The 26774-nt window shown below is 46.0% G+C and overlaps 1 protein-coding gene across 5 annotated transcripts in view; it reads left to right on the top strand.

The window, feature by feature from the left end:
- Positions 1 to 26774, top strand: part of LOC140201724 (glutamate receptor ionotropic, kainate 5-like) — a 152312-nt gene that overhangs the window by 64391 nt on the left and 61147 nt on the right. For all 5 annotated transcript variants that reach the window (XM_072266303.1, XM_072266302.1, XM_072266301.1 and 2 more), the window contains 6 exons: positions 7104 to 7151; positions 8356 to 8405; positions 14043 to 14100; positions 20771 to 20904; positions 22900 to 23064; positions 25624 to 25721. In XM_072266303.1, coding sequence (XP_072122404.1) covers positions 20823 to 20904; positions 22900 to 23064; positions 25624 to 25721 — 345 coding nt within the window. In that variant the 5' untranslated portion in view covers positions 7104 to 7151; positions 8356 to 8405; positions 14043 to 14100; positions 20771 to 20822. The remainder of the gene's footprint in view (positions 1 to 7103; positions 7152 to 8355; positions 8406 to 14042; positions 14101 to 20770; positions 20905 to 22899; positions 23065 to 25623; positions 25722 to 26774) is intronic.

Below are 26774 nucleotides of genomic sequence, written 5' to 3'. Positions count from 1 at the left end.
TGAATGCCAGCATACCATTCGCCTTTTTCACCGCCTACTGTACCTGCATGCCCACTTTCAATGACTGGTGTACAATGACACCCAGGTCTCGTTGCACCTCCCCTTTTCCTAATCGGCCACCATTCAGATAATAATCTGTTTTCCTGTTCTTGCCACCAAAATGGATAACCTCACATATATCCACATTAAATTGCATCTGCCATGAATTTGCCCACTCACCCAACCTATCCAAGTCACCCTGCATCCTCTTAGCATCCTCCTCACAGCTAACACTGCCGCCCAGCTTCGTGTCATCCGCAAACTTGGAGATGCTGCATTTAATTCCCTCGTCTAAGTCATTAATATATATTGTAAACAACTGGGGTCCCAGCACTGAGCCTTGCGGTACCCCACTAGTCACTAGTGATTGATCCACCCCCGTGCTTAACAGTTGGAGAGGGGTTCTTTTCATGAAATTCTGCACCATTTTTTCTCCAAACATACCTTTGCTCATTGTGGCCAAAAAGTTCTATTCAGTAGGTTCAAAGGAACATCTAGACAAGCCTGATGCATTTTGGAAACAAGTCCTGTGGACTGATGAAGATAAAATAGAACTTTTTGGCCACAATGAGCAAAAGTATGTTTGGAGAAAAAAGGGTGCAGAACTTCATGAAAAGAACACTTCTCCAACTGTTAATCACGGGGGTGGATCGATCATGCTTTGGGCTTGTGTTGCAGCCCGTGGCACGGGGAGCATTTACTGGTAGAGGGAAGAATGAATTCAATTAAATACCAGCAAATTCTGGAAGCAAACATCACGTCGTCTGTAAAAAAGCTGAAGATGAAAAGAGGATGGCTTCTACAACAGGATAATGAACCTAAACACACCTCAAAATCCACAATGGACTACCTCAAGAGGCGCAAGCTGAAGGTTTTGCCATGGCCCTCACAGTCTCCTGACCTAAACATCATTGAGAATCTGTAGATAGACCTCGAAAGAGCAGTGCATGCAATCTCACAGAACAAGAAACCTTTTGCAAGGAAGAATGGGCGAAAATCCCCTGAACAAGAATTGAAAGACTCTTAGCTGGCGGCAAAAAGCATTTACAAGCTGTGATACTTGCCATAGGGGGTGTTACTATGTACTGCCATGCAGAGTGCCCAAACTTTTGTTTCGGGCCCTTTTTGTTTTTATTTTGAAACTGTAAAAGATGAAAAAGAATGTTTTCTTGCTTAAAATATTAAAGAAATGTGTCATCTTTAACTTTATGCCTTTTGGAAATCAGTTCACCTTTTACTCACTTAGCTGTTCACAGTAACAGAAATTTTGACCAGGCGTGGCCAAGCTTTTGCATGCCACTGTATGTCACCAAATACAACCCTGAGATTCATTGTCTTGCAGGCATTCATAGTAAATACAAAGAAGCACAATAGAATCACTGAAAAATGCACACAAGATGGACAAGCAACCAAAGTGCAAAAGACAACTAGCTGCAAATACAAAAAGAAAAAAAATACAAATTAATAATAATAAATATCAAGAACATGAGATGACGAATTCTTGAAAGTGAGTCCATAGGTGTGGGAACAGTTCAGTGTTGGGGTGAATGAAGCTGATTGAAGTTATCCTTTCTGGTTCAAGAGCCTGATGGTTGAGGGGTAATAACAATTCCTGAACCTGGTGGTATGGATGCTGTAGCTCTTGTACCTCCTTCCTGATGGTAGCAGTAAAAAGAGACCATGTCCATAAGACCATAAGATATAGGAGCAAAATTAGACCATTTGACCCATCATCTACTCCGCCATTTCATCATGGCTGATCCAATTTTCCTCTCAGTCCCAGTCTCCTGCCTTCTCCCTGTGTCACTTCATGCCCTGCCCAATCAAAAATCTGCCAACCTCTGCCTTAAGTATACAAAGATTTGGCCTCCACAGATGCCTGTGGCAAAGAATTCCACAGATTCCCCACTCCCTGGTTAAAGAAATTCCTCTTCATCTCCATTCTATTCTGAGGCTGTATCCTCTGGTTTCCCATCATAGGAAACATCCTCTCCACATCCAGCCTATTAAGGCCTTTTACCATTCGATACGTTTCGATAAGGTTGCCCCTCGTTCTTCTGAATGCTAGTGATGCCCAGGGCCATGAAACGCTCTTCATATGACAAGCTACTCACTCTGGATTCATGTTCGTGAATCTCCTTTGAATCTTTTCCAGTTTCAGCACATCCTTTCTAAGATAAGGGGCCAAAAGCTGCTCTCAATACTCCAAATAAGGCCTCTCCAGTGCTTTATAAAGTTTCAATATTATATCCTTGCTTTAATATTCCAGTCCTCTTGAAATAAATGCTAACATTGCATTTGTTTTCCTCACCACAGACTCAACCTGCAAATTAACCTTTAGCGAATCCTGTACAAGGACTCCTAATTCCACTTACACGTTATTTTTAGTATTTTCTCTCCATTTAGAAAACTGTCAACTCTTTCATTTCTTCTACCAAAGTGCATGTCCGTACAATTCAGGACACTGTATTTCATCTGCCATTTCTTTGCCCAGTTTCCTAATCTGTCTAAGTTTTGAAGATGTACCCTCTCTACTTCCTCAAAACTACCTGGCCCTCCATCTATCTTCAAATCATCTGCAAATTTTGCAAGGAAGTCAATTCCATCATCCAAATCATTGACCTATAATGTAAAAAGAATTGGTCCCAACACAGACCCCTGTGGAATACCACTAGCCACCTGCATCCAACCAGGTTCCTTTAAAAAGAATATTAGATTAGATTCAACTTTATTGTCATTGTGCCAAGTACAGGTACAAAGCCAATGAAATGCAGTTAGCATCTGACCAGAAGTGCAAAGAATAGTGTTATTTACAAAGAACTGCGAATAAAAAGTAAGTGCTACATCACAAAATATAAAAGTACTGAGACAGTACAATATGGGTGCAATACTGCTTAGCGCTATGATGTGAGGTTCAGCAGGGTCACAGCCTCAGGGAAGAAGCTCTTCCCGTGCCTGCTGGTGTGGAAACGGAGGCTCCGGTAGTGCCTACTGGATGGGAGGAGAGTAAAGAGTTCGTAGTTAGGGTAAGATGCATCCTTGATAATGCTTCTTGCCCTGCCCATGCAGCATTTATGGTAGATGTTCTCAATGGAGGGCAATTGGGTGCCGAAAATCCGCTAGGCAGTTTTCACCGCACGCTGGAGTGCTTTGCGGTCCGATACGGGACAATTGCCATACCACACTGAGATGCAGTTGGTGAGTTTGCTCTCAATGGTACAGCGGTAGAAGTCCGTCAATATCCTGGGTCAGAGGTGAGATTTCTTGATGCTCCACAGGAAATAAAGTTGCGCCTTTTTGACCAGAATGGAGCAGTTCAGGGACCAGGTGAGATCCTCAGAAATGTGGACACCAAGGAATTTGAAGCTTGATACATGCTTCACTACAGCTCCGTTGACGTAGGTGGGGACGTGAGTGTATTAAGAACATAAGAAATAGGAGCAGGAGTAGGCTACCTGGCCCGTTGAGGTTGCTCCACTATTCAATAAGATCATGACTGTTCTGACCATAGACTCATCTCCACCAATCTGCCGTTTCCCCATAACCCTTAATTCCGCCATTATGCAAAAATCTATCCAAACTTGTCTTAAATATACTTACTGAGGTAGCTTCCACTGCTTCACTGGGCAGAGAATTCCACAGATTCACCATTCTTTGGGAAAAGCAGTTTCTCCTTATCTCTGTCCTAAGTTTACTCCCCTGAATTAAGAAGATTCTCACTCTTTGCGTCCTGCCAATCAGCCACTGCTTTATCCATGTTAGAATCTTTCCTGTAATGCCGTGGTCTCGGAGCTTGATAGGCAGCATCATGTGTAGCACCTTGTCACAGGTCTTCTGAAATTCCAAGTACACAACATCAACTAATTTTCCTTTGCCAATCCTGCTTGTTATTTATTCAAAGAATTCCAACAGATTTGTCAGGCAAGCTTTTCCCTTGAGGGAACTACTCTTGACTATGACCTGTTTTATCATGTGCCCCCAAGTACCCTGAGACCATATCCTTAATAATCGACTTGAACATCTTCCCAACCACTGAGGTCAGTTTCCTTTCTTCTGCCTCGCTTTCTTCTTGAAAAGTGGAATTAAAATTTTCCAGTCTTCCAGAACCATTCCAGAATCTAGTGATTCTTGCAAGATCATTACTAATGCCTCCATGATCTCTTCAGCCACCTCTTTCAGAACTCTGGGGTATACATCATCTGGTCTTGGTGGCTTATCTACTTCAGAACTTTCAGTTTCCCAAGAACCTTCTCTCTAGTTATGGCAACTTCACACGCTTCATGACTCCTGACACCTGGAACTTCCACCATACTGCTAATGTTTTTCACAGTGAAGACTGATGTAAGATACTTATTCAGTTTGTCCACCATTTTGTTGTCCCCCATTACTACCTCACGCGCATCATTTTCCAGTGGTCCAATATCCACTCTCATTTCTCTTTTACACTTTATGTATCTGAAGAAACTTTTGGTATCCTCTTTAATATTATTAGCTAGCTTTCTTTTGCATTCCACCTTTACCTTCTTAATGACTTTCTTAGTTGAGTTCTGTTGGTTTTTAAAAGCTCTCAATCCTCTAACTTCCCACTAATTTTTGCACAATTATGTGCCTTCTCTTTGGCTTTTATGTTGGGTTTGACTTCTTTTGGTAGCCATGGTTGTGTCATCTTTCCTTTAGAGTACTTTTTCCTCTTTGGGATATATATATCCTGTGCCCTCCAAATTGCTTCCAAGATTTCCAACCATTGCTGCTCTGCCATCATCTCTGCCAGAGTTCTTTTTCAATCAGTTCTGGCCAACTCCTCTTTCATGCCTCTGTAATTCCCTTTAATACTGATACATCTAACTTCAGCTTCTCCTCAAATTTCAGGGTGAATTTGATCATATTATGATCACTTGCCCATAAGGGTTCTTTTACCTTAAGGTCTCTAATCAATTCTAGTTCATCGTAGAACACCCTATCCAGAATAGCTGATCCTCTAGGGGGCTCAACCATGAGCTGCCCTAAAAAGACATCTCGTAGCCACTCTAGAAATTCCCCCCCTGGAATTCAGCACCAACCTGATTTTCCCAATCTACTTGCATATTGAAGTCTCCCATGACTATTGTAACACTGCCCTTTTGACAAGCATTTTCTATCGCCCATTGTAATTTGTAGGCCACATCCTTACTACTGTTTGGGGGTCTGTACACAACTCCCATCAGGGTCTCTTTATCCTCTGTCTACAATGATTCAACACCTTCTGGCCTCATGTCATCTCTTTCTAATGATTTGATTTCATTTTTTACCAACAGAGCAATGCCGCTCCCTCTGCCTTCCTGCCTGTCCTTTCAATTCAATATGTATTCTTGTACATTAAGCTCCCGGCTATAATCTTTCAGCCACGATTCAGTGATGCGTACAACATCATACTGTACCTGCCAATCTACAACTGTACTGCAAGTTCATCTACCTTATTCCATACACTACGCGCATTCAAATGCAAAACCTTCAGTTCTGTATTCACCTTTTCGATTTTGTCTGCCTTTGATGTTGCAGCTCATCCTGTTGACTGCAGTTTCTGAATGTTCCATGCACCCATGAACACTACCTTGCTATTCCTCTTTTATTTATTTATTTTATTGTAACTTACAGTAATTTTTAATGTTTTGCACTGTACTGCTGCCACAAAACAACAAACTTCACAACATATGTCAGTGATAAAAAATCTGATTCTGAGTTATAAAGTCATAGGGTAATTTTACAGCACAGGAATAGGACCTTCAGCAAAACATGAACATCAGACTATAACTGTATCTACACTAATACAATTAGCAAGGTAGTGTTCATGGGTGCATGGAACATTAAGAAATATGATGGTATAGGGGAAGACGCTGTTCCTAAAACACTGTTTGTGAGTCTTTAGGCTCCTGTACTCCTCTCTGATTGTCGTAATGAAAAGAAGGCATGTCCTGGGTGGTGAGGGCCCTTAGTGATGGATGCCACTTTCTTAAGGCACGCCATTTGGAGATGTTCTTGGTGATGGAGAGGCTTGTGCTTGTGCTGGAGCTGGCTGACTCTACAACCCTCTGCAGCCTCTGTCGATCCTGTGTGTTGGAACTTCCATACCAGATGTGATGCAGCCAGTTAGGATGATCTCCATGTTTCATCTGCAGAAACTTGCCAGTCTTTGGTGACATAGCATATCTTGTCAACCATATTGCCCTTATCAATACATTTTGTTACCCGTTTAAAAATTGAATCAATTTATGAAGATGGAGTCTCTGTCTAACAATACCACAGTTACTATGTTTGGTTAGTACTCTGCTTTCCGAGTACAGATTAATCCTGGCTCTTCACAGGCCTGCGCTTACCCTATCTTAACCCTGTTGCCCTTCTCGAATGAAAGTTCCATGCTTGCTGTCCTCCAGTCACCTGGAACCTCACCTGTGTCAGCAAAGGTTCGAAAACCTCCTTTCACACCCCTGCAATTTCCTCCCTTGCCTCCCACAGTGACCAGGAATATGAAGAGGAGCAGCAGCAGCAAGTTCTGGGAATAATCGGCTGGTCATTAAGCATCTTTGTAAAGAGATGCTGTCAGTATTCCAGGGCTGGGACTCTTTCTCAGGACTTCATAGGTTTCCAGCATGGCATTGTTCTGATTTATGTCTCATCTGGGAATATACCCATTTTGTAGCCCACTGGCTCATCCTAGCACCCTTTTTTGTTAATAATAACAGTTTGTAGAATTTCACTGTTGCCCTTCTTGTAATTTCCTGCTACAACATCCTTCTCCTGATGAGAAGCATTTATTTAAGACCTCATTAACTATCCTCAGGCTCATACACAGACTGTCAATTTGATCCCTACTCTTTCTGTAGTTACCTACTTGCCTTTAATGTAAAATACTTCAGGATTCTCTTTGATCACATGTGTCAATGGTATTTCATGCCCCCTCTCGCCATCTTAATTCTCTTCCCTGAATGAAAAGTCTGCCGTCAGTTTCTGTATCTATTCAGGTGTGACTCTCTCTGTACAGTCCAGTACGTCTGACACCACTGATCTCTCTCTCCTTTCTTTCCTAGCTCAGCCTGCAGTGCCTACAGAGTACGGTGCCTAGGGTGTCTGGATGGGTGAGTAAATGGCTCATATTACTTGAAAAATTTAGTTGTTTAGAGTTCCTTTTTGGGTTTTCCTAGCTGTGTACTTTTCAATAACAGTGATAAAAAAGAGGTGTAAAATGGTTAGTGCCAGCCTATGCCCTTCTGGTAATGGGATAACCAGCTCAGACTGGTTAATGAGAGGCATCTGACTCTGGTCTTGATGAACCTGGGATAGATACCTGTGGGCCTATGGGTTCTGTTCATGAACAGCAAGTTTGTGGTGCCCGGTGAGTATGATGGCACAGACTAGACACAGAGAATAGAAAAAATGCATAACTTTTGGTATCAATTTCTCTAACTTCCAGTAACCTCTCCGTTTTGTCCTTCCTCCCAACACACACTTATTTTCCTTTTACCCCTGTTCTGATGGCCTTCCTACCTCTTTTTCTCTCCTGCCATCATATCCTACCATTTTCCTCCTTCTGGTTCCCCATCTCCTCCTCTTCATTCCGCCATCCTCTCCTATCAGGTTCCTGCTTCTTCATCCCTTTACCTCTTCCACCTATCCCCTCTAAGCTTCTTACTCCATCCCTGCTCCCCCATCCACCCACCTTCCCCCACAAATGGTCTCAGCTATCACCTGCCAGCTTGCATTCCTACCCCTCCCTCCCCACGTTCTTATTCTGGTTTCTGCCCACTTTCTTTCCACTCCTAATTGAAGGATCTTGAGCCAAAATGTCAACTGTTCATTTCCCTCTGCAGATGCTGAGTTCCCGACCTGTTGAGTTCTTCTAGTGTTTCCTTAAGATTCCGAGCATCCGCAGAATCTTGTGTCACATTTCTGGGTTGGGAGGCTGTGCTCAGTAGACGCCGCAGTGAATACTTCTGAGGCCCGAACGGATTGCTGACCACATTCGCAAATTTTGTTTACACCTAAATTTGTAAGGATATAGAGCTAGATATGATGGTGGCTTGTGAGGAGAAGAAGACAGGTCTTGGGGACAGGCTAAGTGAGTGGTTAGGACTGTGACAGATGGAACATGATGTGGAAAAATGTGTATGCCAGTCCTTCACAGGGGGACAAATTCTTATTCTCCAGTGATCCCTGTGTATTTACTCTCTCCCCACTGGTTTTAGCATGTTTAATCTCTGCCCATCGATCCCAGTGGATTTTCTCTCACCCACCCACTGATCCTAGCATGTTCACGCTCTGTCTCTCTCCCCACTTTTCTAGCTCAGCGTCCTGCACCAACCGAGTGCCGTGTCTAGGGAGGCTGGATGTTGGTGAGTGTTTATCTGAATTTGGCTTTACATATTGGATGTGTCAGACTTCATTGCTAGATCCCTAAAGTTCTGATTTTCACTTGCATGGGAGTCTGATAGGCTAAAGGTTAACAAATAGTGCCTACCGCACCAGGTATTCAGGTGAGCTTGAACTGGTTAACTCATTTGAGATGTCTCTAATGAGGCAGCTCCTGAAGTTCTGTTTATACTTCAGCCCCTTGCTTCTGATCTTCAGTTACCTAGTGAGGAGGGGATTGGCCGCTTGGGGGATATTCTTTGGTTTCTTGCTGTCATGAAAAGAGTAGTTGCCGTACCAAAATGCTGTTGGCAGCATTTATGGAAAGGAATAAAGTTTCGTTTCGTCATTTCGGGCCGAGACCCAGAACATTGACTCTTTATTCCCTTCCCTAGGTGCTGCCTGACCTCCTCCAGCATTTTGTATTTCCAGCATTTGCAGAATCTCTTGCGTTTATTGTGTTGCTGTGCCAGGTCGTAATGCATCTGGACAAAGTGCTTTGATAAAGAATGGTGAGGGTCAAAGGGGATATCTTTAGACTCCTGAAGAAGCTGAGGCGTTGGTGAGCTTTCTTGTGGTGCCTATATGGTTGGACCAGGTTAGACGTTCACCCCTAGAAACTTGAAGCTTTCAACCCTCTCAACCTCTACACTATTGATGTAGACAGGAGTATGTGCAGTACCTGCTTTCCTGAAGTCAATGACCAGCTCCTTTGTTTTCTCTCTGAGGAGAAGGGGTGGATGTGCCCACTAACTTAAGCAACGTGGGAGGGATGAGATTCATTATTGTTTGGGGTGTGAAGGGCTTTGTTGCCAGATACTGTTGTGGCCAAAAGTATGAATACTGAAGGCTTTGTTGCTTGCTTTGTGCCAGGTTTGAAGGTGAACTTGGAGTAGGAGAGGTCCAAATGTTGTGGTCGCTGCGGGAAATAATGAGACAGGTCAAAGGAGGAGGTTCTCCTGAAGGAACGGGTGCAGCTAAGGTCCAGATAAACAACCTGAACCATAAAATGAATCTCTAGTACTTCATGAAACACACACAGATTGGCACAGAGCAAGTTGGACGTGGGACTCAAAGATCAGTGTGGGAGAAATAGCTTTCAGTTCCTTGGGCATTGACGAAAAAGTGATCTTCACTGTGATCAGACTGAGAACAGTGAATTAAATAACTGTGGCAGTGGACAACCGCTTTAAACTGAACTGAATAGTAGGAGCAATAGCTTCTGGTGAGGGGTATCTTAGAAAGATAAAGAGTAAAGACAAGGTGATAGTGCAGGGCACAGACATGGGTAATGATAATAGAGTCCAAAGATTGACTGGAAGGGAACGGCTACACAAATGAAAGGTTGTCCTTCCAAATGAACATAGGACATTCACAATGTAGGACCCTATGGAGAGTTGTACAACAGAGGAACCTGGTTTCGGGAAAATACTGTATCATCACACGTAGACAGGGCAGTGAAGAAGGTTTTTCATCCTGGTCTTCATCAGTCAGGGCATAGAGCACAGAAGTTAGGATCTTATGTTGCCGTTGTACAAGACATTGGTGACACCACATCTAGAATACCGTGTTCAGTTTTGGTCACTCTGGTATAGGAAAGATACCATAAAGATGGAAAGAATACAGAAAAGATTTACAAGGATTTACTGTTACCAGGGCTCGAGGACTGTATTATGGAGGGAGGTTGAACAGGTTGGGACCTTTTTCATCAGAGCATAGAAGAATAGAGTGTATAAAATCATGAGGGAATGGATAAAGTCATATTATTTTTCTCAGGTTTAAGTCATATTATTTTTCTCAGGTTTAAGGTGATAGTGGAGAGATTTGACAGGAACCTCAGGCAACTTTTCCACCCAGAAGGTGGTCAGTATATGGAAAGTGCTAGAGGTGGGTGGGTTAACCACATTTAAAAGGTACTTGGACAGGTACATAGATAGGAAAGATGTGTGGGCCAAACACGACTAGCTTAGACAAGAATCTTGTGTGCATGGGCCAGCTGAGACAATAAACGTGCTGTAAATGGAAACTTTAAATACTGTCAAGAGCAGAGAAAATGGCACAAAGATAGCATTGAAGGATCCTTATGTAAATGCAGGTAGCATTTGTAACAGGATTGTTGGATTAACATCAGAAATGAAGTAAAATGGCACATTCTAAAAAACATCACACGCCATAATTGTTAAGGTGGTTAACGTTGCATCACAGCATAAAGGCAGACTCGGCCCACCATGTCCAGGAAGACTGTTTTGTCCAGCTGCACTAACCCCATTTAGCGGCATTAAAACTGTATCCTCACACGGTCTATTTGCATGCAAACAAGAGAAAATCTGCAAATGCTGGAAATCCAAGCAACACACACAAACTGCTGGAGGAACTCAGCAGGTCAAGCAGCATCTTTGGAAAGGAGGACGGTCCATGTTTTGAGGCGAGACCCTTCACCAGAGCTGGAGAAAAAAAAGATGAGGAGTCAGATTTAAAATGTGGGGGAGGGGAGGAAGATACTCAAGGTGATAGGCGAACCCAGGAGGGGGGAAGCAGTGAAGTAAAGAGCTGGAAAGTTGATTGGTGAAAGAGATACAGGGCTGGAGAAGGAGGAATCTGATAGGAGAGAACAGGAGGCACAGAAGAAAGAAAAGGGAGAGGAGTACCAGAGAGACGCAATGGGCAGGTAAGGAGATAAGGCGAGAGAAGGGAATGGGGAATGGTGAAAGAGGGGCATTAACAGAAATTTGAGAAATCAATGTTCATGCCATCATGTTGGAGGCTACCCAGACAGAATATAAGGTGTTGCTCCTCCAATCTGAATGTGGCCTCATTGCGACGGTAGAGGAGGCAATGGACTGACATGTCAGAATGGAATGGGAAGTGGAATTAAAATGGGTGGCCACTGAGATACCCCGCTTTTTCTGGCGGATGGATTGTAGATGCTCAGCAAAGTGGTCTCCTATTCTATATCGGGTCTCAGTGATATACAGGTGTCGCACTGGGAGCACCAGGTTCAGTAGATGACTCTAACAGACTCATTCTGTCACCTCACCTGGAAGGACTGTTTGGAGCTCTGAATGGTAGTGAGAGAGGAGGTGTAGGGACAGGTGTAGCACTTATTCCGCTTGCAAGGCTAAGTGCCAGGAGGGAGATCAGTGGGGAGGGACGAATGGACAAGGAAGTCGCGAAGGGAGCGATCCCTGCGGAAAGTGGAAACTGGGGAGGGGGAGAGAAAGATATGCTTGGTAGTGGAATCCTGTTGCAGATGGCAGAAGTTACGGAGAATTATGTGCTAGATGCGAAGGCTGGTGGGGTGGCGGGAGAAAAGGAACCCTATCCCTGGTAGGGTGGCAGGAGGACGGGCTGAGGGCAGATGTGTGTGAAATAAAAGAGATGCAGTTGACGGCAGCGTTGATGGTGGAAGAAGGGAGATCCCTTTCTTTGAAGAAGGAGGACATGTCCTTCGTTCTGGAATGAAAAGTCTCATCCTGAGAGCAGATGCAGTGGAGACGGAGGAATTGAAACAAGGGGGTGGCATTTTTACAAGTAACGGTGGTAAGAGATATAGTCCAGGTAGCTGTGAGAATCAGTGGGTTTATAATAGACATCAGTAGATAAGCTGTCTCCAGATGTAGAGACAGAGAGATTGAGAAAGGGGGGGGAGGGGGAAGGGAGGTGTCGGAAATGGACCAGGTAAATTTGAGGGCAGGGTGGAAGTTGGAGGCAAAGTTAATGAAGTCGACAAGCTCTGCATGGGTGCAGGAAGCAGCACCAATGCAGTCATAGATGTAGCGGCATCTTTTTCAGATAGAGGATGTCGATTGTTGGTGAGCTGCAGAGGAAGTGTTTGAGGCAGGTGCAATAACATCTTTTAAAAAGCATTTGAATAGGTACATGGGGGGGGGGGGTTTAGAGGGATACGGACCGAACACAGGAAATTGGAATTGTCTGGGTGGTCACTGTGGTCAGTATGGACTGGTAGGGGTAAAGGACCTGTAACTGTGCTACATTGCTCTGTGACTATCACTTCCAGAAGGCGTTCCACAAGGTGCGTGATCAACGATTCAGTCATAAGAGTCTATTGTGTTGGAGTAAAAGATTTGCCGAGGGGCAGGAGGCAGCAGGGAGGGATAAAGGGGGTTATTTTCAAGTGTGACCGTGGATCTGTGCTGGGACCACAACTCACAACAAACAGTGATATGTCAGGGATAGGAAACACATATACAGCTGTAAGATTTACTGACCACCCAAAAATGGGTGGAAGGGCAGCTAGGTAGGAGACTACCGACTGCTTACAGTGAGTTATGGATAGATGAGGTGACAAAGCAAAGAGTTGTCAAATGGGGTATAACAGGGGAATGGTGGAGTTGTTTGATTTAGAAGAAGGAGCAGGGGAATGGGACTGCTTAAATGGAGAATGACAGCAGAGAGCTGCAGCACCCAAGGATGTGGCTGTGCCTGTACAGAAACACACAGCTGCAACAAGTATTAGGGAAGGCTAGTGGACAGTGGTACATTGAGGAGAGAGTGGTGCTGTCTGGAGGGTGGTGGGGAGAGAGTGTTGCACTCTGGTTGAGGCGGTGAGGAGAGAGTGCTGCACTGTGGTGGGGCGGTGAAGAGAGAGTGGTGCTCTCTGGAGGGGCGGTGAGGAGAGAGTGTTGCACTGTGGGTGGGATAGTGAGGAGAGAGTGTTGCACTCTGGGTGGGGCGGTGAGGAGAGAGTGCGTGGCTGCTGGAGGGGCAGTGAGGAGAGAGCACTGTGCTGTCAGAGGGGCTGCGATAAGGGAGTGCCACACTGTAGGAGGAGCAGTGAGGGTTTGTACTCTGGGAGGGGTGCTGAGAAGAGCACTGCACTGCAGAAGGGGTGGTGAGGGGAGAGTGCCATGCTGTGGGAGAGACAGTGAGGAGGGAGTTCTGTGGGAGAGACAGTGAGGGGAGAGTGCCATGATGTGGGAGAGACATTGAGGAGAGAGTGCCATGCTGTGGGAGAGACAGTGAGGAGAGAGTGCTGTGGGAGAGACAGTGAGGGGAGTGTGCCATGATGTGGGAGAAACATTGAGGAGAGAGTGCCATGCTGTGGGAGAGACAGTGAGGAAGGAGTGCCATGCTGTGGGAGAGAAAGTGAGGAAGGAGTGCCATGCTGTGGGAGAGACAGTGAGGAGAGAGTGCTGTGGGAGAGACAGTGAGGGGAGTGTGCCATGATGTGGGAGAAACATTGAGGAGAGAGTGCCATGCTGTGGGAGAGACAGTGAGGAAGGAGTGCCATGCTGTGGGAGAGAAAGTGAGGAAGGAGTGCCATGCTGTGGGAGAGACAGTGAAGAGAGAATGCCATGCTGTGGGAGAGACAGTGAAGAGAGAGTGCCATGCTGTGGGAGAGACAGTGAGGAGGGAGTGCTGTGCTGTGGGAGAGGCAGTGAGGAGGTAGTTCTGTGGGAGAGGTGTGAGGAAAGAGCACAGAGAAGTGGGAGGAGTGCTGAGGACAAAGTGCCATGGTGTGAGAGGGGCAGTGAAGAAAGAACACCGGGCTGTAGGAGGAGCAGTGAGGAGGGAGCACTGTGCGAGGGGTGATGATGGGGGCAGGGTGTTGTATAATCACATTTAGTTGAAGGGCTAATGGAGGATTGCTTCTCTCTCAGGTGGACATAAGGGATCCCATGGCACAGTTTGCAAGAAGAGCAGCTGAATTATCATCTGGTACGGCTCTATTTCTGTCAGTCCGTCCATATTTAGTGTTAAATTTCTTACTGCCGCTCTGTATGCATTGCAGTTCTACCTCTGCTAGTTGCCTCGAGACATGGTCAGAAGTTCTGTGTCTAATTCCCTCTCTGTTTCCCACTGTTGCCAGATATGGCCCTGGTTTGTTCACCTCTGGACATTTTAATTCGAATTCTCAGTCCAATTGACACAAAACTCATACTTGCGCTATCCCCAGTGTATTTACTCTCACAGTGATCCCGGTACCTTCAACCTGACAGTTTTCCCAGTGTATTCACTCTTTACATTTCTCCCAACATACTCCTTCCACAGCGTTCCCAGTGTAGCTGATGCCACAGTGTTCCTAATATTGGAATTGGTTTATAATTGTCACATGTACTAAGAAACAGTGAAAAGCTTGTCTTGTATACTGTTCATACAGATCAAATCATTACACGGTGCATTGAGCTAGAAGAAAGTAAAACAATAACAATGCAGAATAAAGTGTAAAAGCTACTGAAAGAGTGCAGTGCAGGCAAACGATAAAATCCAAGATCATAAAGAAGCCAAGAATGCACCTTATCATTCAAGCAGGGTAGAAGCTGTCCTTAGGCCTAGAGGTATGTGTTTTCAGGCTTTTGTACCTTCTGCCCTCTGGGAGAGGGGAGGAAAGACAATGTTTGGGGCGGGTAGGGTCTTTGATTGGCTGCTTTACTAGGGCAGTGAGAAGTGTAGAGAGAGTGTGTTTCCTCTCACCGTGTTCCCATTGTATTTGCTCTCAGTGCTCCCACTATGTATTCTCCATCGCAGCGTTCCCACTGTACTTGATCTCACAGTGTTCCCAGTGTACTTGGTCTTACAGTGTTCCAGTACACCTGTTAAAACAGTGTTTCTAGTATATTTTCTTCTGATAGAGTGTACCCAGTGCACTTGCAACAGTGTTCCCAGTGTATTTTCTCTATCACAGTATTCCCACTGTATATTCGCTATAGACATGAAGCACCCCATTTTCTCCAGAGATCATACCTAGTGGAAGGCACCGGGTTGGGTCAGTACTTTCCTCAGACTCTGGGACAGCTGTCCTTTCGTGGTACACTTGCCGAACTGGGCAGTGTACTGGAGCCTCAGGTCTCCACTCTGCCTGGGCTGACTGAGATCCTACTAGTTTTCTGTCTCCCCCTCTGCACATTTTGTGCCCCGAGCATATTGCAGATTTACCTGTGAACGGGGCTGAGAAGCCAGCAGCTGGGGGACCACTAACTTAGTTTCGTCCCAGAGACATGGGTTTGATCCCAATCTGTGTGTGTGTGTGTGTGTGTGTGTGTGTGTGTGTGTGTGTGTGTGTGTGTGTGTGTCTGTGCGCGTGCACGTGTTTGCATGTTCTCTCTGTGACTGCAGTGGATAGGATAATTGCCCTCTATATACCGTCCCTAGTGCGTAAACAGACCTGGACATTTGATTGGAGTACAGTGGTTTTAGTGTAGATGGAGAAAGACAGAGTCGTACAGCAGGGAAACATGCCCTTTGACCCAACTCGTCCATGCCGATTATGCTGCCCAGTGGACTAGTCCCATCTGCTCATGTTTAGTCTATAGCTCTTTAAACCTCTCCTCTCCATGTACTTAATCAAGATGAATTTGAAATATTGATAATGTGCTCTCTTGCCAACACACTTTCCGTCCCTCTTCCGTCCAGGAGAAGGCTCAGGAGCTTGAAGACTCATACGGCCAGATTTGGGAACAAATTCTTTCCAACTGTGATAAGACTGCTGAACGGATCCTGACCCGGATCTGGGCCGTACCCTCCAAATGTCCAGACCTGCCTCTGGCTTTTTTTGCACTACCTTACTTTCCATTTTCTATTTTTTATTTATGATTTATAATTTAAATTTTTAATATTTACTATCGATTTGTACTCCAGGGAGCAGGAAGCGCAGAATCAAACATCGCTGTGATGATTGTACATTCTAGTATCAATTGTTTGGCGACAATAAAGTATAATGTCTTCAGCCAGTATTTCTGGCAGCTCATTCCAAACGTGCACCACCCTCTGCATGAAAAAGCTGCCCCTGTTGTCCCTTTTTAAATTTTTTCCTTATGTTATTAAACCTTTTGCCCCCATATTTTTAGTACCCTCCTCTTCCCCGGGATGAAGACTGTGCTTTCACTGTCCGTGCCCTTCATGATCTTATATACCTCTATCGGGTCACCACTCAATTGCCTACGTTCTGGGGAATGAAGTGCAACTCTACGCAACATCTCTTTGTAAATTGGGCCTCCAAGTCCATGCAACGTCATGGTAAATCTTCTCTGTACTCGTTCTAGATAAATAACGTCTTTTCTGTAACAGGATGACTAAAGTTGTACATGATATTGCATGACTTATTTAACTGCAACATAACTTCCCTACTCCTCCACTCAGTTACCCTGACTGATGAAGGCCAGCATGTCTGCTTCTTAATGGGTGCACTAATAGTACTTGGGGCTAGCATGGGCTCAGTGGGCTGAAGGGCCCATTTCCATGCAGTATGATGCTATGATTCCAATAAAAGTTTCAAGTAATCTAGTTATCCTTTAAAGATGTACGGTGGATTCCAGTTAATTAGGACATGTCAGGAGCAGTACATTATGGCTCAATTAAGCCACTGCCTCAGTTAGCCAAATTTTCGTGGAAGTAGTTAAATAATAGTATAAAAAAAAGACAGACTACTGTTTAACAGTAACAAATTTACTTAAATGAAATACAAATTAGAACACTACCAATACTACTCAGTACTATGAAAATGTGTATCAGTTTCTAATAGTTACCGATAAAGGAACTCATCCAGTGAACACTGCCGTGTTCTTTTGATTGATTATAAATGAACAAAATCAGCACAGACTACCCAGTGCAGACTTTGGACTGCCTTCATACAATACTTTTGATGATTGTACCCTTTAAATCTTTGTTATCATTGTAACATTCAAGATGATTGTTATTATCTTTAAATGCTTTGTAGTTTCTAACTCGTTGAATAGTGAAATTGTTTCGTTTTCACTCCCAGTCATTTTTGTCATCTCCAAGCCTGATTGCTTGAAACTGCAGTGAGGAAAACACTTCTGAATTGTCTTGCTGCTTATTTCTCACCAACTATCAGTGATAAAAATCACTGTTGTTGGAAGACAAACACACGTCACTGACACTATATAAAAATTGTTCACTCTAAGCACAGTGGAGTGTCTAACGCCCACATAAGTGCATGTGACTGACACTAGCTAGAAACTGTTCAGCAATAACCTCTGACTCTGATTCACTGTATTTAGTTTTTGGCAGATTTAGTGCCAAACATTCTTTCTTCACCCCTCTCCCATCGGGCAGAAGATACAAACTCTAAAAGCACATACCACCAGGCTCAAGGACAGCTTCTATCCCACCGTTATAAGACTCTTGAACAGAACTGTTGTTTGATAAGCTGGACCCTTGACCTCACTGTCTGGCTCGTTATAAAACTGCACTCAGTTATTAACCCTGTAGCTTTTGCAATTAATTCTGCATTGTTATTGTTTTACTTTGTTTGCCTTAATATACTGTCTAATGATTCAAAGTTCAAAGTAAGTTTGTTATCAAAGTACATATATGTCACCATATATAGCCCTGAAATTCATGTTCTTGTGGGCATACTCAACAAATTTATAGAATAGTAATTACAAAGCATTTGTATATCAGGGTCAATGAAAGATCAACAAGAGTGGAAAAGATAACAAACTGCAAATGCAAATATAAATACCGTACAGTAAATTGCAATATATGGTGAGAGCATGAGATAGTGAGATAATGAGCCCTTGAAAGTGAGATAATTTGTTGTGGGAACACTTCAACGATGGGGCAAGTGAAGTTGAATGTAGTTATCCCTGTTTGTTCAAGAGCCTGATGATGAGGGGTAGTGACTGTTCCTGAACCTGGTGGTGCAAGTCCTGGAGCTCTTCTACTGGATAACCACCACAAATCCGGATTGATTGGGACCTGTGCAGTGCCGGATTAGTGGTTTTGCCGAATCATATAAAAGTTGCTGGGGAACGCAGCATCAATGATGCTGCCTGGCCTGCTGCGTTCACCAGCAACTTTTATGTGTGTTGCTTGAATTTCCAGCATCTGCAGAATTCCTGTTGTTTGCCGAATCATAGGTGGTTAGGATAGGATTAAATAAATAAACACCCCTAACCCGCGTGCTGATGGCCTAAATCTGCTCCTATGTCTTATGGTCTTATAGGAGGAGAAAAAGGATCAGCCATCATTGAATGGTGGAGCAGACTTGATGGGCCAAATAGCCTATTTCTGCTCATATCTTATGGTCTTATAATCACTTCATCCTTGGATAATAAAGAAAAAAGAAATGACAAATGAAAAGCAATTCTTTCACAAATTCCTGTACTGGTCTGCCAGAGTCAACTACAGTTAGTAGCCACTTCATAAATGGAGCAATATTTAATCTTCAAAGAGCGTAATGTGCCATTGTCTAGGGGTTGAATTACTAGCATATAGTTAGGTGGCAGGTAGATATCGTAAACATCATTCTTTCTCAAGAGTTCTGCTTTTGGATGCGCAGAGCAGTTATCTAAAATCAGCATTATCTGACAACTTTTGTCCAGACCAATGGAGTCATAGTGTGCTCTCGCTTCTGGAACAAAGTAACATTCAAACCATTCCAATGTAACGTCAATTGTAATCCATCCTTTTTTGTTGGCGTTGTATATTACTGGAAACTGCTCCAAAGCTCTGGGACATAAACGCTTGCCAATGACTAACAACTTACACCTGTGGATTCCAGCAACATTAAAGCAGCCCAACACAGTGACATGATATTTTGATGCTTTATAACCTGTTGGAGATACTGCTTTCTCCGTAGTCAGCATTTGTCTTGGAGTACAACGCCAATGTTTCGTCCGCATTGTAGCACTTAATTTTTCATCAGAAGCTAACTCATCAATAAACTCAGCAGCTGGTTCCTTGTCTACTGACTGTTTCTCACCATACACTGCATGAAATTTTATGCCCTGTTGCTGCTTGAATCGCTGAAGCCACCCTTCACTGTAGTCACACTGATAATCCAGTCCTAACTCTTCATGAGTTCCTTTGCCATCTCTCCTGACAGTTCTACACCTTCGCCGATGCGGAGTTTAAACCACTTTATGAGAACTTTATCTAGTTGTGAACATCCTCCATCTTTCATTACTTTCCTTAAGCACATCTGTTTTATTTGATTCGCTGTCAGTGAAGAACTGGACCAACTTTTGTTTTGTTTCTTTATATCATAAACTGTGGAAGCCAATGTTATACAAGTTGCATGTACTTTTCACAGACACACCACTGTCGAGTTTTTTCAGATGTTATCTTGTATAGATAAGGTATGGTGTTTGCACTTTACGAGAAGCACTTCCTTCATCACTGAAGACATGACTGGGGTAGATAAGCACAGGTTATAAAAATAAGTGCAGAATAACATGGCGAAATGATTTGCTTCTTTAAAGACCACGACAACAGCTGATTCTGCTAATGGGGGCCACCAAAACAGTGGTGATGGGTTGGTGTGGTGACACTCAAAATTTGAAATTAGGCTGGCGAACAGTATGTCTGAACCAGTGGTCGAACTGGATTGCTGATTGCCGGATTCAATATGGTCGACCTGTAGCTTCTACCTGATGGCACCAGCAAGAAGAGAGCATAACCTGGGTGGAGGGAATCTCTGATGACAGATGCTGCTTTCCTACGACAGTGTTTCATATAGATGTGCTCAATGGTTGAGAGGGCTTTAGCCATGATCTACTGGGCCAAATCTCCTACTTTTTGTAGACCAGGCTGCACCAGTCAATAACCTCTCCACTTCACATCTATAGAAGTTTGTCAAAGTTTTACATGTCATGCCAAATCTCCGTAAACTCCTAAGGAAGTAGTGGCTCTGCTGTGCTTTCTTTGCAATTGCACTTATGTACTGGGCTCACAACAGGTCATCTGAAATAGTAACACGCAAGAATTTAAAGCTGATAACCCTCTCTACCTCTGTTCCTCCGATGGAGGACTGGCCCTTGGACCTCTCCTGAAGTCTATAATCAGTTCCTTGGTCTTGCTGAAATTGAGTGAGAGGTTGTTGTTGTGACAGCTAGACTTTTAATCTCCCTCCCATATGCTGATTCATCACAACTGTGGTGTCATCAGCAAACCTGAATATGGCGTTGAAGCTGTGCTAAGCCACACAGTCATAGGTGTAAAGCCAGTGGAGCAGGAGGCTAAGCACACAGCCTTGTCATACACCTAAGCTGATGAAGATCATGAAAGAGATGTTGTTGCCAATCTGAACTGACTGGGGTCTGCAAGTGAGGTAATCCAGGATCCAATTGCACAAAGAGGCATGGAGGCCAAGGTCTTGGACCTTATTGATTAGTTTTGACGGGATGATGGTATTGAATGCTGAGCTGTAGTCGATGAAGAGCATCTTGATGTATGCATCTTTGGTCTGATCTGTATGAACAGTATGCAAGATAAGCTCAATACATGTGACATGGGGGGGCGGTTTAGTTGTCCAGGTTTTCACAGGGTACCATCTCTGAGAACATGCCAGCATGGAACTTGTCTGTTCACATTTTGCACAGAGTGCTGCTGTGCCAGTGAAGTGCCAGGTCTCGTGTTCTTGCAGGTGGGTGTCGTGGGACTGTGAACCAAACCTTTTCCATGAGGAGCGGACGAAGATGCAGCTGCTGCCAGCCATGCTGCTTCTGTTACTGATGTTCACCAGACGGAGCCGACAGCTGTTCTCCACACTGCGCATGGGTCAGTGAGCTCAGTCGACAGCGACGGGGCACGTGGGGTAACTCACACCCGCGAATTACGTTCCTGAAGCAGCGTCTCGGTCGATTAACTCCACGGATATATTGTCACTCACTAATAACTCCTGAAACACCAACTTGGGTCAATTAACCTCACATGAATATGGTCAGACGTTAATAACTTCCTGAAACACCGCCATGGTCGATGAACCCGCAGATACATTATCACTCACTAACAATGCTCCCAAACCCGTCTCGGTCAATTAATTTCACATGAGTATTGACACTCATTAATAACTCCCTGAAACACTGCCTCTGTTTCTTAACACCACAGGTACAGCATGACTTCCGAATAACATGACCTAAATACTACCTACTTTGATTGATGCTGCAAATACATTGTCACTCACTTAAAAAACTCCCTGAAACTCTGCCTCGGTCAATTCACCTCACATAAATATCGTCACTAACAACGCTACCGAAATACTGCCTATTTGAATGAATCCCACATACCAATTGTCACTTGCTAATAGCTTCCTGGAGTCACTCACTAATAACACTGTGTCTGTTAAATAACCCCACATAAACATCGTCATTCACTAGTAACTCCCCGAAACACCGCCTCAGTCAATGACTACACACACCCCATCGCTCTGTAATAACTCCCTGAAATACCAGCTGACAGAGAACCCATTGACACCTCCAGTTGCTAACAATATGACTGAACACTGTTGCGTAAATCCCACATCACTCTAAATCCCTGAAACACCCCTCAGTCACTCTGCCCCTCTGCCTGCACCCTTCCCCTCACTCATTGCTCCTTCTCTCTCTCCCTCACTCATCATCCCTTTTCTCCCCCTCACTTACTGCCCCTCCTCGCAAACCACTCCCTCACTCATGGTACACTCCTACCTCCCCCTCACACATTAACCCCCTCCTCCCACTTCAACCACCTCCTCTCTCCCCCCCACACATCAATCTCCTCCTCCCTCCCCCCACACATCAATCCTCTCCTCCCTCCTCCTCACACATCAATCCCCTCCTCCCTCCTCCTCACACATCAACCTCTTCCTCCCTCCCCCTCACACATTAAACCCCTCCTCCCTCTTCAACCGTCTCCTCTCTCACCCTCACACATCAATCCCCTCCTCCCTCCCTCTCACACATCAATCCCCTCCTCCCTCCCCCTCACACATCAATCCCCTCCTCCCTCCCCCTCATACATCAAACCCCTCCCCCACACATCAAACCCCTCCTCCCTTCCCCTCACACATCAAACCCCTCCTCCCTCCCCTCACACATCAATCCCCTCCCCTCCCCCACACATCAATCCCATCCTCCCTCCCCCACATATCAATTCCCTCCTCTCTCCCCTCACACATCAATCCCCTCCTCCCTCCCCCTCACACATCAATCCCCTCCTCCCTGCTCCTCACACATCAATCCCATCCTCCCTCCCCCACATATCAATTCCCTCCTCTCTCCCCTCACACATCAATCCCCTCCTCCCTCCCCCTCACACATCAATCCCCTCCTCCCTCCTCCTCACATATCAATCCCCTCCTCCCTCCCCCTCACACATCAATCCCCTCCTCCCTCCCCTAACACATCAATCCCCTCCCCCTCACACATCAATCCCCTCCTCCCTCCCCCTCACACATCAATCCTCTCCCCCTCCTCCTCCTCCTCACACATCAATCCCCTCCTCCCTCCTCCTGACATGTCACTCTCTCGCTCACTGCATCCTGCTTCCTCCCCCACACATTACCCCCCTCCATCCCTCTCACTCCACCCCACCTCCATCTCCTTCACTCACTGCCCCCTCCTCCATCCCCTCACTCACCGCTCCCTCCTCTCTCCTTCTGATCTTCACTCATTGCTCCTCCTCCCTTCCCTACTCCCTCCTCTGTCCCACTCACACCACCTCCCCCTCCTCCCTGCACCCTTTTCCCATCCCCTCGTGTGTGGCCGAGCCACTGAGGGACGTTGTGTGTTACAGCCTCAATCCTGGATGACCACACCTCGTGTGGCCGAGGAGAGCGCCTGGCCCTGGCTCTGGCCCGTGAGCAGATCAACAGCATCATCGAGGTGCCCGCGCGGGCTCGCGTCGAGGTCGACATCTTCGAGCTGCAGCAGGACAGCCAGTACGAGACGACGGACATGAGTACGTGTCTGCCCCCCTCCACTCTCTCTGGGTCCCTGCACCCCCCCCCCCCACCATCTCTAGGAGTCTGCTGCCCATTTTTCCAATCCCCCCACCACCACCTCTGGATTTCTGTTCCCTATCTCTCTGTTCCTGCTACCCATTCTCCCCTCCCCCCACCTTCTCTGGGTGTCTGTTCCGCAGACCTCCTGTCTCTGGGTCCCTGCTCCCCATGCCCCCTTCTCTGGGTGTCTCCTCCCCGTCCTCTCCCCCACCATTGCAGGGGTTTTCCTCATCATTTCTCCCCCCCCCCCCCCCCCGATCTCTGGGTGACTGCTCCCTGGACCTCCCTTCTCTGGGTCCCTGGTCCCCATCCCTCTGTTTCTCGCCATGTCTATCTTCTGTCTAGGTCTGCTGTATCTGTCTACCATCTGTGTCTCTGCTGGTCTCTCAGTCTGTTTCGACATCATTGCCTGCCTGACGTCTGTACCTCCAGGTCCAACAGGATCCCTTCTTCTCATCCTGTTCATTCCAACATCCCATTCTCTACGTTGGGTGGGTGTTCTCCCATGGCAGTTTCCCATTGTCTTTTACCCATACCATTCAGATCGCGAGGGCGTGGAGTGGCAACAAGCAGAGAGTGCTGCCGACTAGGCCAGGCTAAGTGTCAGGACCTGGGATTCCTTCCACTAGTGGAGAGAAAGCACTCAGGTATGGAGCGAGAGAGCCCAGCATGAATCCACAGACTCACTATATGTGGGCAAAGAGGTCACATTAGGAAAAGCAGAGATCTTGGGGTGAAGGGCTGAGAAGAGTGACCGGTAACAAGGTGGGGGGGTGGGTAGATTTGGGTCAATCCTGTCTGACTAATCACATCATGGAGGTTATAGGAGACCAAGTTTGTTACTCCTTTCTCTCTATATTCCTTTCTCTGCCTGGCTTTTTATTAAACCTCCATATCTCATTACCTTTCTGTGTTCCCCTTTGTCTCTCCATCACTCCCGTCTCCATCGCTCTGTCTCGCCCCTATTTCCATCTTTCCCCATCTTCATCTCTCCATTACTCTCCTTGTCTATTTTTCTGTCTCGCTCTCTCCTGTCTTCCTCTCTGTCTCTCCTCCATCTACATCTGTTCTTCGCTGTATCCCCTTCATCTTTTTCCTTTTCTACTCTTACCTCTCCCTTACCCTTTCCTCCTCTTTTCCGTCCCTCTCCTCTTTCTCATTGCCTTTTCCCTTCCCTCTCATGCTTCTTCTCTCTGTCCTCCTCCTCCTCTCTTCCTTCCCTCATCCTCCTTTTCCTACCTTCTAACTGTGCTCTCTTCCCTCTCCCCCCCATCTTTCTCCTCTCTTGCCCCCTCTTCCCTTCCCTCTCACTTCCCTCTCACCCTTTTCTTCCAAATTCCTCTAACTCCTCTCACCCCTCACCTCCCTCTGCTCCCTCTCTCTTCCCTCTCCCTCATTTTATACTCCTCTCACCTTTCTGTTCCCTTTCTCTCTTCTTACTTTCCCCCGTCTTCAACTTGCTGTCCTCTGTCTTCGCTCTCTTCCACCTAATGCCCCTCCGTCTTTCCTCCACCCCACCTTACCTGCTCTTTCCTCTCTCTCCTCTTTTGCCCACTCTCTTTCTCTTCCATCCACTTCCTCCTTTGTCAACAGCAGGGCTGGTATTCTACCTCCACACCACTTCTGTGCACGATCCCCTCAATCCTCAGAAGCAGTCTGCCTGTGTTGTTACCAGACTTGGTGACTAAACCATCCCATAATTCAGCCGATATTGTACTCCTGTATTGCGCTTACACACCACATCACGCAGAGTGATGCCGGTCTGGAACTTTTTTCCTGCAGGGCGAGGGCAACACAGTTAGTGCAGGGGGTAGAGCCGCTGCCCACAGCCCCCCAGAGACCCGGGTTTGTTCCCAACCCCTGGCACTCTTCGTGTGGCGTTTGCATGTTTTCCCTGTGACCACCCGGGCTTCCTCCCATATCCCAAGGGTGCGTGGATCGGTGGGTTAATTGGTAGCTATAAATTGTAACCCCTCCCCCACCCTGTGTTGATGAGTAGGATAATCAGAGGGAAGTTGGTGGGAATGTGGGAGAATAAGTTACAAGGAAAATTGGGGCTGGGAAGGAGAATGGGACTTCTCTGTGGGGCGACTTGGTCTCGATGGCCTCCAACATGTTGAGGAGATCTGGAAGTTTAGAGAATTGGAGAGACACTGGAGGGCTGAAATGACTTGCTAGATTATGTGAAGCAGGATTGATGGTGTTAAACAACCTGGAGCCAGCACTGAGCTGTGATTGTCTTTGACCTGTGCTGTTGGGACCTGGGATTGAATGTCAGGGCTTGCAGGGTAACAGCTAGGTCACAGGACCAACCGTCAGCGTTGGCTGTTGACACTGAAAAGGTGCTCACAGCTCTGCCCCATTCTACTAAATCCCCACTTGGCCACGACTGTATCCACCTTCTCCGCAGTGATGTCACCCTCCACCCTGACTTTCATCACCTGAACCTTCTACTCCCCCTTCCACCATCATCACCACTACCACACAACCAATCTTACTGTGCTCTTCCTCTGCAGTGTGTCAAATTCTGCCCAAAGGTGTGGCAGCCATCCTGGGCCCTTCCTCCAGCCCAGCATCGGGGTCCTTTGTCAGTCACATCTGCGGGGAGAAAGAGGTACACGCGGGGACGTCCGGGGATGCCAAGGTCTGGGCTGAGGGAGTTGGGTATGGTGAAGGTGTGGCGTTGAGTGGGAGAGGCTGGTGCAAGGCAGGGGTTCCTTTAAAAGTGTAACATAAATATATAGCCTGTTATCAGTGAGCCATTTTCAGTCACCCTTAAATCATCATGCCATGAATCACTGACCCTTCAAACACTGATCAATCAATGATTTTTTTATACATTGATACTTCTATCAATGAATCTCTGATCTTCTATCAGTGGTCCACTGAACATCGATCTTCTATCATCGACCCCCACCAACATTGACCTTCCATCTATGACCCCCTGATCTTCTACCAATGACCCTTGCAACATTGATCTTCTATCAGTTATCCACTGAACATTGATCTATCAATGACCCTCCCAGCATTGATCTTCTATCAATGACCCTCTGAGCACTGAGACACAAAGGACTGCAAATGTTGGAATCTGGAAGCAAAACCAATCTGCTGGAGGAACTCAGTGAGTCAAGCATCATGAATGGAGGAAGAGGGGATGGTAGCCATTTTGGTTGGAGACCCTGCGTTAGGACTGAGCATGTGGAGGGGAGACAGCCAGTATAGAAAGGTGATGTGAATGGGTGAGGAAGGGTCTGGCAGGGGGAAAGGTGGAACTATAGGAGGAGAGGGTTGATGGGCAGATGACGCTGTGTGGGGGAAGGGGAGGGGTGGAGTCAGGGCAGTAGTTGGTGGGTAATTAATAGAGACAGGTAAAAATGGGGGCAAGATACTGGCAGGGGAAATAATTGTGGGTTGCAGCTAGAGACAGAGGCTGGAAAGTAGTAGGTGGAACAAGAGGCGGTAGATACCAGAATCTGATTAGTAAAGAAGGTGATACCTGGAACAAGATAAACAGAGAGTTGGGGTTGTTGGATCTGGTTCAGAAGACATCAAGTAGGGATTGTGCGTGGGTGATAGGCAGGTGGAACTGGGTGGGGGAGAGGAAGGAAACTGGCTGATGGGGGTGGGGGTGTGGCAGAAGGAGGGAGAAAAGAGGTTTCCTCACCTG

This window comes from Mobula birostris, chromosome 8, assembly GCF_030028105.1.
Source record: "Mobula birostris isolate sMobBir1 chromosome 8, sMobBir1.hap1, whole genome shotgun sequence".
In the NCBI taxonomy this organism is placed as follows: Eukaryota; Metazoa; Chordata; class Chondrichthyes; order Myliobatiformes; family Myliobatidae; genus Mobula; species Mobula birostris.
Note: the sequence above shows the minus strand (reverse complement) of the source record. Positions and strands in the feature narration are given on the sequence as shown.